We start from the raw sequence: 14405 nt of genomic DNA on the forward strand, positions 1-14405 counted from the left end.
ATCTCAAGAAGGCCTAAAGTTAAAGATGACACCTTTCCTTAAATTTTGTGCCTTTTTTTCTCCTTAAAAGAAGAAAAGAGAGAATAGAGGGGAGGGAAAGAGAAGGGTCCGATGTCAGTGAAGAAACAAAAGCTGTCAGTTCTTGCAAGGCATGCTGTTTGAAAAGACACTGCTAAACACCTACCGTAGTTATACATTAATACAATCAATGTTACATATGATGGTAATGGAGGGCACGTAAAAACTGAGCCCACACAACAGTTATTACACTGATGTTAAAGCCCTTTAAATGGGTTTTTTCCTCCTTTAAAAGTTATTCTGAATGGGCCCAGGTTGGGGTCTTAAAAACTCCTATACTCACTTTCATGGCTGGCGCCGCTTCTCTGCACTCACTACTGTGTTACCCATTGGTCTCAGGGCATAAACTGGCAGAGGAGACAACATGTGACCGCTGCAGCTGATCAATGGCTGCTGATTGGCTGCAGCAGATCCTTGACACCAACTGGCAGGGGATAGAGTAAATAATGCAGAGGAGCTGAATGGGGCCAGGAGGTGAGTACTGCATTTTGTTTTGTTACACCATCCTGGCGCCATTGATAATAACTTTTAAAGTAGAGGAAAACTGTTAGAGACTTTCTGTGTCTCAGGCTGCTTGTTTTCTTACGGACTCCTCGCTCCTCCTTCATCCTCTCCTCTCCATGATAGGAGGGGAAGCCCGACTCCTCACTGAGCATCTTGTTTTGAGCAATAACAAGCTGAACTGTTTTTTTTTTGCAGAGTTAATGATTAGTTCAGGAGGCAGGGGAGGGGAAGAGGTGTCTCATAAATGGGGAAAGAAGGATTCTCTGATAAGTTACAGTATATTACAATGTTTCTTCTTATATTTGCCTTCACTATTATTTTATGCAAAGTTCGTTAAAAGTACAATTCCCAATTAATTAAGATAATTTGTTAGGCTTACTGGAAATCCTATGTAAAACAGAACATAACACGTTACACCATTATGAACGGTGATGAATAACCCACTGTGCGCTTCTACATTATATATATGATACATTTCTAACACGACATCTAATGCATTCATTAAAGCCTCCAGTAGGGGGCGATGCAGGGCCAACAAAAATATTCCCGAAATTAGAAAGGCTTCGCTATATATTTCAGACTATCATCAGCACACAAGCATTTCAGACCCAGAAATACAGCGCTGGGGTGGATAATGTCAGGGGAAGGGGATACACCGCAGGCTCAGAAATAAGTGGAGGAAAGGAGTCAGCACCGGAGGGCTAATAGTCACAATAGAGATTTACGGCACTGCGTTTTGAGCTCTCCCTACATACTTTTTCAGCATTAACCATAGTGTGTTCAAAATAACCGTACAACTAATAACAAAGAGGAAACCTCGACAGGCACAGACTAACACACGACTCCTGCAAGCCCAATGACTTCAGCTTCATGGACAGCTGTCAATCAATTAGAACTCCCACCATAAACATCCTTTTTTTTTTTTTTTACTACTAAACCCATTTATTCTCACTTTCATACTTTGTCTATTGGAAACTGATGAAGGGTGCCCCACAAAATGCCCATTAATTTTGGACAATAAATTATTATTTTTCTATTTTATGAAGTGCTGGATCCCAGGATTTTTATGATTTCGTCATTTTTGGTACCTACATATTTTATAATCTGTTGGCAGACCGATATCCACAATAGTCGTCCATTCCCGTCGGCCGACTCTAAAGGGAATCTGTGAGCAGGTTTGTGCCACCTCATCTGAGAGCGGCATAATGTAGGTGAAGAGACCCTGATTCCAAGGACGTACCCTTTAGACTTGAATGTATATGATTGGAAAACTATAAGTAATGATTATTCCCCTCCTCTCACAGTGGTACAGTACCAGGAGGAAGAATAGAAATGTGAAGTGTAGAAATAATGAGAATGGCGGACTGGGGGAATATTCATTACCTATTACACCTGCCTGTCATAACTTGTAGTGCCGCGGGAAGCGGCTGTGTAATAGAGCAATCTCACTGTGTCCCGTGGAATTATACCTCGTCTAATCCCTAAGACTCTGTTTTTGAAACCTGATTATTTGCTTTTTTTCCATTAGAAATACATTAATAAGTCATCATAGCAACACTACAGAGCAGAGCCAATTGTGTCCTAGTGTAAGAACACGGCTCTAATTTCCACCATTCCCTCAGTTCCCAGTATTATAATGAACCATCCGTAATCTGCCAACTATCAGATTACAAGACTTTCCCTGCAGATTACATTATTTGTATTGGGTGTCTATTTAGTTAATGTGCATGAAGCAGATTCTCATTTTAACCCCCAAAAGTAAATCTATATGATCTGCAAATAGAAAAAATAAAGGGGTTGTCCGGCCTTAGGCTACAAGTCTGCAGTCACTCTATGTAACTGAAGACTTGTGAATCCTCACATGGTGTGCACTGCTCACTGTGAGGATTCTCCGGTGCTGGGAACGGGCAGTCATGTGACCGCAAGTGTGTGATTGTCATTCTCCAGCCACATTCCGACTAGACGTTGCAGAGAGTGAGGCTGTGCATGTCTAGTCAGCACCTGACCGCATGTATGCAAATCACATACTTGCAGTCACCAGAGAATCCTTACAGTGTGCAACGTGACTATTCACAAGTCTGCAGTCACATTGTAGCATAAGACTGGACAACCCCTTTAATTAGTCCCAGTAGCTCGATCGGCACTCAGGTTCTGGTTAACTACCATTGGGGTCCTTAACACGTTTGGCACCTGACCATAGCAATGAATGAAGTAAGAAGGGTCCTGGCCTAACTATTAAAATAATCCGTTAATCCGACCCCCTTCACTCACTGCACCAGTCAGGTATCAGCACTGGAAAGACTTGTCTGTGTCGAATACAGGGCCAGATGCTCAGATACCTTATTTCTGTTCACAGCTGTAGATTTTTTGTATACTATGGGGTATGAAAGCTTAGAGTATAACTAATATGTTTTTTAGTTATAGCAGAATGTAGAGACAAAGGAATAAAGTACTGGAATTCTGCAATAGTACATTTTTAATTAGTGATACTATCTTCTCAGATGTCACAACTTTATCATATCAGTTTTTATAAGTAAATGGCAACCTGATATGAAAAGAGGTCATACTTGTGACATTATTGAAAGGGAATTTGCCACCAGGGTTTTGTCAAAGTAATCTGAGTGTTGCATAATGTAGGGACAGAGACCCTGATTCCAGTGATGTGTCACTTACTGGTCTGCATGCTGTCATTTTGATACAATTGCAGGTTTCTCAGCTGCAGATGTAGCAGAGTTCAGGATGCTGAGCCCTGTATTACCCCACCCCCACAACTGACTGGCAGTTTTCTGTGTACACTGGACACTGAAACAAAGCTGCTAATCAGTGGTGGGGGCGGGGTTACACAGAGCAGGAGGACTAGGAAGCACGAGACAGGTAGTGCTGTAGTGATAATCTCCTGCTACTAAAACACTGATTTTATGGAAACAATACCACACAGTTTAGTAGGTGACACATCGCTGGAATCAGGCTCTCTGCTCCTACATTATGATGCTCTTGGATTATATAACAAAAACCTGCTGACAGATTCTCTTTAAATATTACTATTGTTAACACCTATTGTTTTTAACATTTTAACCCTAAGTTCCATTAGCGTGTTGTTTTAAGCTATAATTTCATGTACTAAACCAGATATTGATATGTACTACTATTTGCAGGCCCTGGGCTATTTGTCCAAAATTATCACATTGGCCTTGAAATGACATGTCAAGCCAGTCTCCAGACCGGAGGGAGTTGAAGCTCCGAGTTGACAAGCGACAGCCCCAAAATCTTAATGATTTAGAGATGATCTGTACAGAGAAGTGGACCACGATTCCTCCTGACATGTGCGCAAACCTCATCATCAACTACAAAAAACGTCTGACTGCTGTGCTTGCCAACAAGGGTTTTGCCACCAATATTAAGTCTTGTTTGCCAGAGGGATCAAATACTTATTTCTCACTGCAAAATGCAAATAAATTTATATAATTTTTACAATGTGATTTTCTGGATTTTATTTGTGATATTCTATCTCTCAATGTTAAAATTAGCCTACCCTTAAAATTATAGACTGTTCATGTCTTTGTGAGTCGGCAAACTTACAAAATCAGCAAAGGATCAAATAATTATTTCCCCCACTGTATCTATGACCTATCAGCAGATACTTCTGATTGGATTTCCTCCTTAAAGCTGTGTTCCCATGATGAGCTTTCAGTGAGTGTTTGATGTTGCAGATTTTCTGCACCCATTAAGTAAAATAGGTCAGTTGCATTTTTTCTAAAATACGTGGCGTAAAATACTGGCCAAAGACTCATGTGAGAACGTAGCCTAAAAGAATAGTTTGCACTCTAATTTTAATTTGCAGATGCTGCAGACTAGGCCAACTCACAGCAATCACCGTACTAAAGCGCTTGTATGGTGGAATGCCACAAGATCCAGACATAAACACAATCCGTGCAAGACGCCACAACCACTCAATGGCCAATAAACCAATGAATGCCAGCCTGTCACTTGCCATAAATATGTGATTTTTTTTAGCTGGTCTAATTGCCTCTGTTCTCCTGATTCTAGAATCTGTAGATTTTTCTTTTGTTTGTATTTTTATTTTTGTTCTTGCACCTCTCTGTTCGTGTCTTTATGTAAATCCACGCCAAGTGGGCGTGATCCTCAACTCTTCTCTTGAGCACCTTCTTGTGCCTTGGCTAACAAGACTATATTTACCTACAGGGCACAAAATGGAAGAGGGGGCCATATGTCAGGGTCATAGAACAGAAAAAAGCAATGCCTGATTAAGGAGAGAAGTGGCATTTAGACTGGATAAAAAAAACTACCCACTTAAGAGATGGATCCTTATTAAATAATCCAGATGAACCTGAAGGAGAAAAACCTACAAAGCCAACAAGTACATATCGGCTGCATTGAAGTGATGATCCTGGTGCTGATGTAATTTTATTTGCAATCTGCTTCTATGTAGAGATCAATACTAATGTAGTAAAATACAGCGAATATATTCATTGTATTGAGGACCAACCATATCTGCAGGGATTCACTGAAAATCTCCATAAACCTATATGGCAAGCAAGCAGTGATCCAAGTAAGAGTGGTAATCCTCACATATTTCTACTTGGGGCCAATATTAAAATTGCAACCTAACATCTTGCTCACCTGACAGTAAGGGAACCCCAAACCATATAATAAGACCCTACTTAGCAGGACATATTCAGATCTTAACACACTTGCCAAGAATGTGTATAGGTCTATGGTTCATTCACCAAAGAGGTTTTGGATGGGTCATCAATATTAGATCAATGTGGGTCTGACAACCCGCATCCTCAACCGACCAACTGTTTCAGCTCAGGCATTGTCAGATGTGAAAAGTGTATGTTCTCGATTACTGCAGCTCAGCTACAATGGAAGTGAAAAGGAGCTGACCGGCAATATTTCTGGTGCCTTATTGTCTCAAGCTGCTCAATGCAGCATCTTTTTTTTTTACTAATTAAGCCCATTAACAACTGCTTAAAGGGATTCTCAGGGAACAGAAAAAAAATACACAGAAAATGCCATCATGAATAAATTTACTAAATATCTTTAAGTAGCAAAGTGCACTTGCATTGTCTAGGGAGGTAATTATTATAGGACCATGAAAACATCATCAGAAACCCATCTTAGAATGTTAATAGGACAGGAGACTATGATCACGTGCAGTAGGACGCTCTGCTGTTGTGACCTGGAGAGAACCAAACCCATCAAGCTCCCTCCAGGTCACAGCAGTTAGACAGTATGGACAGTAATGTGAGGAGCCTCTTACCTCAGCATCCCTGGTAACTTTAGCATAAGATCAGATAGACAGGGTGGACAGCAGTGTGAGCAGCTTCATCTTACCTCAGCCTCCCTGGCTTCTCCAGTATTAGATCAGACAAAAAGGGTGGACAGCAATGTGGGGGGGTCTTTTCTTACCTCAGCACCCCTGATATCTCCAGTGTTAGATACTGACAGGGTGGACTGCAGTGTGAGCAGTCTCTTCTTACCTCAGCATCCCTGGTAATTTTAGTATAAGATCAGATAGGCAGGGTGGACAGCAGTGTGAGCAGCCTCTTCTTACCTCAGCACCCCTGATATCTCTAGTATTAGATCAGATAGACAGGGTGGACAGCAGTGTAAGTAGCCTCTTTTCACCTCAGCACTCATGATATTTCTAGTATTCGATCAGAAGACAGCTTGGACAGTAGCGTGAGCAGCCTCTTCTTACCTCAGCATCCCTGATATCTCTAGTATTAGATCAGATAGACACGGTGGACAGCAGTGTGAGCAGCCTCTTTTCACCTCAGAACAACTGGTATTTCCATTATTATATCTGGAGGCATGGTGGACAGCAGTGTGAGCAGTGTCTTCTTACCTCTGCACCCATCTCCCTTATTACTCAGATAGACAGGGTGGACAGCAGTCTGAGCAGCCTCTTCTTACCTCAGCACTGATGTCTTCAGTATTATTTACATAAGGTTGACAGCAATATGAGCACCCCTGGCACTAAACATGCTTACATGCACCTCTCCTATTAACAACTAAGGACAGGTTATTGTCAGTGTAACCAAATTATGACCAGTACAATATACTATAGTGATTATCTCCCTAGACAAAACACAATTATTTTGCTAATTGCAATTATTTAGGGATTTATTCAGAATTAGATTTTCTTTATCTATGTATTTTTTATTCTATTCCTGGACAATAATGTAAAGTTGAAAAATAATAGTTGTCATATATTCCCCTTGGCACAACACAAGAATAAATAACTACTACATAATGCCCAGGGAAATCAATGAGATGTCCATGCACAGACATGCTGGGTACTGCAGAATGAGAGAAAGCGACTGCTCTACCCACTGCCTTATAGATGAGGGTCCTGAACCCCACATCCAGGCGGTCTGATGGTGGACAGCAGTGTGATAACTGCTGGTAGAATTGTCTTCACACTGACTAGGAACTTGTATCTCAGAAGTCTGTTTACAAACGTTTGTGGTTTCTCCATACTGTAATAGTCAGTCCATGCCAAGCTAAAATAAGTCATGTGGTAATTGACAGGATCAGATTAGAGTAGTCACAGAAACGTAGTGGTAACATAAGCAGAGTTTAATTGCAGAATACCTTAGCTACTTCCACACTCTCTGCGACCATGTAAGTGAAGTTGATGTTCACCAGGTCTGTGCCGGAACAGGCACACATTATCCGGCCTTCTAGTTCATTCTCGGCTTTTCCAGCAGACTCCAGTGCAGACAATATTTTTGGATCCTGAAACAAAAGAAAAAATTTGATTTAATATCACAAAATTTCTATTGACATGTACATCAAATTCCTTACAGCTAATTCAAAGGTGACAACCAATAGCCGACACATCTAGTTGTGGCTTCCAAACCATCTACATATGAAGGTCTCTCATTTGGTTGAAAGTCTATTTTCAAAGCTCAATAAAGGGCTGGCTTTTACGTAGTGCTAAAGAGACAGCTTATTTCCTTCTGGAGGAGAGCGATTTGCATAAATATTCCTAGGGTGTACTGATTTAATGACTGGATCTTCACAAACAAAATAAGAATCTCCTACGGTGGCCACAATAAAAAGAACCTAAGGGAAATTCATCAACCTGAACACCTGGCAGCGTCATCAGCCATGTGTATTTTACTTTGCAAACACAGTGTTTTGGGGTGTTGCCCCTGGTCAGTGCAAAGCATGATATCTGATTTGGCTGTACGAAAGGCTTATGATGGGATCTATGGGCTAACGTTTTGTAATTTGCATATTTAATTTCCCAGAGAAGCATTGCAAGGCTTATAAGCCTCCTTACACTGGCATGTCACTCACTACAAGGAGAAATGTCACCATTTAGGGCTCAATCATAAGCCTCTTATATACAGCCAAATCAGATCTCATGCTTGTACTGATGAGGGGCGACACCCCGAAACACCGGTCCGCAAATTGAGATTCTGGTTCGGCTTTTATCCTAAGTCATATGGCCAGGTTTGTTAAAGGGTCGATATTAAGTTTTAGGATTGCTACTCCCAATAGGTGGCGCTACAGTTTAAGTCCTTGTCCTCTCTTAAGAGGTAAATTGTATATTTTACTCTGAAACGCTACAGCATTTCAGAGAAGCGATACTAATCCAGCTGGGGATGGTGGACCCGAATCATCAATACTTTTATGTCCGTATTCTTTTGGATAATTATGGATAGAAACATGAAAAATATTTTTCTTTTTCTAGCATTTCGTTTATTTTTTTACTTCCCACATGAAATGATCTCCGTTTCAGCGCAGTGATGTTAGGTGGCATGTACGCACTCAGTACAATGGTTCTTTATGACATTTAGCATTTGACATTTCATGCTCATTATTATGAGGTCGCTCACGGTCTGATGTCATTTGCAGTTTGTCATTTGCGTTATCAGCTTGCCGCTGAGCAGGATCTCCTTTCCTTTAATGTCTTATTTAAACCACAGAAAATCTAAAGGATTTTATCTTGAATTTTCACATACAATCAAGGGGAAAGAGAAAAGCTCCAAATTAGATAACCTTTTCACAGTTAATTAAAGTAGCCCAACATAGCACAGAAAAAAGTTTTTGCACAAGAAGCAAAAAAAAAAAAAGTTCAGATGACATTACCTTTGGAACTATGCCATAACGTATACTGTTGATTAGAGAACACTCTAGGACTTGGCCTTCCTATAATGGAAAAGAAGAAGAATACTTATAGTTAGTGAATAAAATATTTGTGCATTTCAAGGCTCGTTAAAGGGTCGATCATGACTTGTAGGATTGCTGCCTCCAACAGGTGGCGCTATATAGTGCTCTTCCTCTCTGAAGAGGCAATCTGCATATTACAATAAATTATAGAATAGAAAATCCACTGACCGCCATACAATCAAACTACACAATGATGAGAAATGCACAAAGTTTGCACAGTGAAGGGGATACTTGTTTATTTAAACACATGTATAATGGGATGAAAATAGTTTTTTGCAATTGAGTTTCATAAAAAATTGTACACCTTTTGCCTTCTATAGGCTCTGTATTGCCCGGTCTATTGCTGGCTGCAGAATGAGTTACAGGTGCATCTAAAAAAATTAGAATATCATCAAAAAGTTAATGAGGTGTTTCAAGTATTTATTTCTGTTAATGTTGATGATTATGGCTTACAACCAATGAAAACCCAAAAGTCATTATCTCAGTAAATTAGAATACTTTATAATACCAGCTTGAAAAATGATTTTAAAATCTGAAATTTTAACCTACTGAAATGTATGTTCAGTAAATGCACTCAGTACTTGGTCAGGGCTCCTTTGGCATCAATTACTGCATCGACAGTATCGCTGTGCTTGATTGGCCAGCAAACTCCCCTGACCCTATAGAGCAGAGGTGTCAAACTGCATTCCTCGAGGGCCGCCAACAGGTCATGTTTTCAGGATTTCCTTAGCATTCCACAAGGTGCTGGAATCATTCTGTGCAGGTGATTAAATTATCACCTGTGCAATACAAGGAAATCCTGAAAACATGACCTGTTGGCGGCCCTCGAGGAATGCAGTTTGACACCTCTGTTATAGAGAATCTATAGGGTATTGTCAAGAGGAAGATGAGAGACACCAGACCCAACAATGCAGATGAGCTGAAGGCTGCTATCAAGGCAACCTGGGCTCCCATAACACCTCAGCAGTGCCACAGGCTGATCGCCTCCATGCCACGCTGCATTGATGCAGTATTTGATGCAAAAGGAGCCCCGACCAAGTATTGAGTGCATTTGCAGAACATACATTTCAGTAGGCCAACATTTTGGATTTTAAAATCATATAGCTAGTGTTATAAAGTATTCTAATTTACTGAGATAATGAATTTTGGGGTTTCATTGGCTGTAAGCCATCAACATTAACAGAAATAAACACTTGAAATAGATCACTCTGTGTGTAATGACTCTATATAATATATGAGTTTCACCTTTTGTATTGAAGAACTGAAATAAATAAATTTTTTGATGATATTCTAATTTTGTGAGATGCACCTTTAACTGTGAATCCGACATAACGCTCTGACGGGAGGTTATAACTCTTACTGATTTATGACCACATGAAAGTTTAGTTTAACTTTGGTCAGCAGAGAGGAGCAGAAAAAGACTGATAAAAGAGTTACAATCTCTCTGAACCAGCTCACTGATAAGTTTTTAGGTAACTCATGCTGTTACCCCCAATGTGTAGGGAAATAAAGAACCTCTAAATGCCAAATGGATCAAAATTTATAAGAAAACTCAATCACAAAAATTATTTTTAACCCTAAATACATTTATTTAAGTAAAAAAAGAAAAAAAAATCTCCCTGATGCTGTCCATGTCCTTCAAAGAGTTTTTAGAAAACCCATTTCAATTCCCTAAAACGACTACCAACTAAGCTTCTCACTCGGGAGGACCTGTGCTACCTCATTAGGGCTCGTGCAGATTATAACTCGGACCAGTGCTCTCCGTCATTTTCATGGATAGCACTTATCCCAACGTTATTCAATGAGACCAGTCGCATGTCTAATCTTTTCGTCGGACTGAGTGGTTTGAGGAAAAAAAAATAGCAGGATGCACGATTTGGCTCTGGATCACAGTCCGCCATTCAAGTGTATGGGTCCTTGCGAAATATCATACCGCACTTGGATGACATGAGTGCAGGTGGATTTTCAAGGATATACTAAATGAAGGAGGTGAAGAAACTTTCTTTTTTTTTACTCCACCTCCATGTAAAGCAGATCACACTGTGACCAAACTCTGATCAAACTGTGAGTAGCAGAATTGAGAGAAAAAAACAGTTGTGTGTCCTAAGCCCTAGGTTAGGATCACACGACCGTTTTCTCTGCATCCGAGAAAAACAGTCTGATTATTCTGATCAGACTTTGCTCAAAGGTTGACCAGGGTTTGATCAGAGTAGAATCAGTTTTTCTCAGATGTGGAGAGAAAAAAACAAAGTTCTCCACCTTCTCCAATATGTCTGAATATCAGACCACACTCAGATGTCCTCTGAATGGGGTCCGATGTTTTCCACGGACCCATAGACTTGCATTCCGATTGTAATCCGACACTTGGATCAATATTGGACATGTCTCAGATTTATTTTCACTCGGAATGAAAAAGAAAATCGGATGTGTGCACAGCACCAATGAATATCATAGGTAAGAGTGTTATCCGTGAAAACCATGGCCAACCGTGCACGAGGAGATCGATCGAGTCCTGGGAACACTCGTGTTCCTTTTAATAGAACGGCTAAACAAGGAAAATATTTAGTCCCTGTGTGAAGTGATTTCAATGCTTGCTTAAAAATCATCCCTCTCCGAAGCACATTGTCTTGTGTAAGGGTCTGTTCACACGTTGTGTTTTTGCAGTGTTTTTCCAGCGTTTTTCCAGCGTTTTTCCATGCACTTTTGGATCAGCAAAGTGAATTTGTTTTTTGAAATCTTATGCACACACTGCTTGTTTTTTCCTTGCAGATTTGAAGCAGTTTCACATTTGCAGCATGTCAATTCTTTCAGTTTTTGCGGGTTTTTTTCATCCAACCAATTGAATGGGGAAAAAACCCTGCATAAAAAGGCATTAAAGAAGCACATATTTTATACACAGTTTTTTCTTGTCAAAAGACAAGTTTTGGTGCAGAAATGTCTTCTGCAAATACTTAATGTGTGGATGAACCCTAAACGGGACATTTGTTGCCGAGTACAATGATATCCTATGCGCACAGAACGACTGTAATAATGATTGTTCTGAGCGCACGGAAGTCGGAAGTACAGCTGGTTGTTAAAAAGGCTGTTAAAAGTCCGCTGATCGACTTACCTGTAGATGAATAGCAGTCTTTTAATATTTGCAACTGGCCAATGTAAATGCACCCTTACTTTGAGGCACAGATAACAGCTGATCAAGTGGAGGTCCCAAAAGCGGGCCACTCTGTGAAATTTTTATAAACCCCCCTAAAGAGTAGAGATTGTCCAAAGCAAAAAAAAAACCTTAAAATTGAATTACTGTATTTTCTGGCGTATAAGACTACTTTTTAACCCCTGAAAATCTTCTTAAAAGTCGGGGGTCGTCTTATACGCCGGGTGCCGTCTTGTACGCCGAGTGCAGACACCAATGTGTATATGGTGGGTGGGGGGGAGTAGTCCCGATGACGAAGAGGGGGCGTCTCACAGGAAAGTATGAGTGGAGTATCCCCCATTACCTCATTGTAGCTGCAGCATGGGGTTTCTGTGCTGGGGAGAGGCGGCAGCTGCTGCTCCTCTTTGTGCCGCATGGGTGCTGTGCTGTGGGGCGGTGGCTGCCGCCGCTCCCCAGCACCCCACACTGCAGCTACAATGAGGTAATGGGGGATACTCCACTCACACTTTCCTGTGAGATGCCCCCTCTTCGTCATCAGGACCACTCCCCCCCAAAAGGCACATTAGTCACTGGCCCTATAAGACGACATACGGCGTATAAGAAGACCCCCGACTTTTAAGAAGATTTTATATTTTAACTGGAAAAGTTGGGGGGTCGTCTTATACGCCCAGTCGTCTTATATGCCGGAAAATACGGGTATTTTATTTGGGACAATGTAATTTTAGAACACATGATGAGTTTTGAGGCCCAAATTGTGGGCAGTATGTATGGTACGTCATTAGACTTTGAAGGTGCACATGTGTGTAACCGAGTTTCTTCCTCTTCGTATAATGAAATCCATATACAGAATATGACACAATCATTATGCAACTCCAGTTCGAAGTGCACCTGATATAAAAGCGCACCACACGCATTCTGGAGAAAGGGGATGGTCCCCGAAATGTAGCAAGGGGTGGAATGTGGCTAGCTACCTACTGACGGGCGCTGTATGCACCCTCTTTATTCTTTTGGACATTGTGCCAACACTGGGGCTTTCGCAAATATTCAGTGAATGAATGTCTTGCATTTTATTGCTTGAATTTTTGCACCTTCGCAAAGACTGTTCGGCTGTGTAACTCTCTATAATAACTGCTCATACCACGGCTTTAAGCGATTATACCTAAAACCAGGGAAGGACAAAAAAAAAGTATTTTTGAGCGATGTAACATGTACTTCTGACTTCAGAAAACTTCTTACATCATAAAGATGACAGAGTGACAATAAATCAGAACTTCTTCGAAGCCTACAGATGGCGCCGGGAATTTATTAGAAAAGGCAAAGCACATTGAAAAGTTCTAAGAGCCTCTAAAACCCACAGATGACTACATCTGATATGTCGGTAGCATTAGGCAAAGGAGAAATGATCTTTTTGTAAATTAAATAAAGAAAAAAAAAACTGCTAAAAAAATTACTAGACGACTTGGACCTCCAGTGCACATAATCAGACATATATAGTCAGGAGATGATTAGAGAAACATGCCTGGTTTCTGCCACAAACACCTGTATATAGGATTTTTCTGTTGAAATGTACAGAGGTTCTACTGGCTTGGAAAAAAATATGTTTGCATCTTCCACCATTGGTGCCACCCCTGTTTATGTTTGTTTTTGGCATTGTGAATAAACGCCATTGCTTATTCTTTTACTGAACAATTAAAGGGTTATTCTCAGCTTTGGAAGTTATCCGTTAGCTGTGTTATGGTGAATAGTTTCCACATCGTTGGGGTTCTGACAGCTGGAACCAGGCATCCATTTCACTGAGAACTGGGGCCCCTTGTAAATGGAGCAGTGGTTGATCGTGCGCACTCTCGCTCATTCTTAGGCCGGCGTCATACTAGAGAGTTTTACGGACATATGAGAGGCGCAAAAACAACACATTGCACACGGACCAATGATTCCCTATGGGGCAGCTCCTATCTGCCGTATATTTCGCAGCTGTATTTTACGGGCGTAGAAAATCGCAGCATGCTGCGTTTGTCAACGTATTGCACAAAAAATCTGCCAATGAAAGTCTATGGGGGCGAGAAAAATACGGATTACACACGAACCATCAGTGTGACTTGCGAGAAATACGCAGCAGTGTTCTATGGAAAACCCGGTAATTCAGTGCGGTGTACAGTAAAATCACACTGACAGGATAGAATAGAATACATCAAATAAATGTCTACACATAGTATATATATATATATATATATATATATATATATATATATATATATATATATATATATATATACATATATATGTATATCAGCGTGAGAAAATATTCTCAAAAATTCCCACACTCAAGTTCATATGAAGTTATGCCAGCAGGGGGCGCAGCACCGCAAGTCTAGGTAGCTACGTTCCCCTGCTTTCCATTCATTCCCCAGTTTTTACAGCCAGGAGCACAGCTGCATTAGCAGGTCCTGGATGTAAAATTATTTAACCT

General features: G+C 40.7%; 1 protein-coding gene across 9 annotated transcripts in view; it reads right to left on the reverse strand.

Moving 5' to 3' along the window:
• PLCB4 (phospholipase C beta 4) overlaps positions 1-14405 on the reverse strand; it is a 329182-nt gene that overhangs the window by 136529 nt on the left and 178248 nt on the right. For all 9 annotated transcript variants that reach the window (XM_077282633.1, XM_077282628.1, XM_077282632.1 and 6 more), the window contains 2 exons: positions 8710-8769; positions 7204-7347 (listed from right to left, as the gene is read on the reverse strand). In XM_077282633.1, coding sequence (XP_077138748.1) covers positions 7204-7347; positions 8710-8769 — 204 coding nt within the window. The remainder of the gene's footprint in view (positions 1-7203; positions 7348-8709; positions 8770-14405) is intronic.

Source organism: Ranitomeya variabilis, chromosome 2 (assembly GCF_051348905.1).
Source record: "Ranitomeya variabilis isolate aRanVar5 chromosome 2, aRanVar5.hap1, whole genome shotgun sequence".
NCBI classification, from domain to species: Eukaryota; Metazoa; Chordata; class Amphibia; order Anura; family Dendrobatidae; genus Ranitomeya; species Ranitomeya variabilis.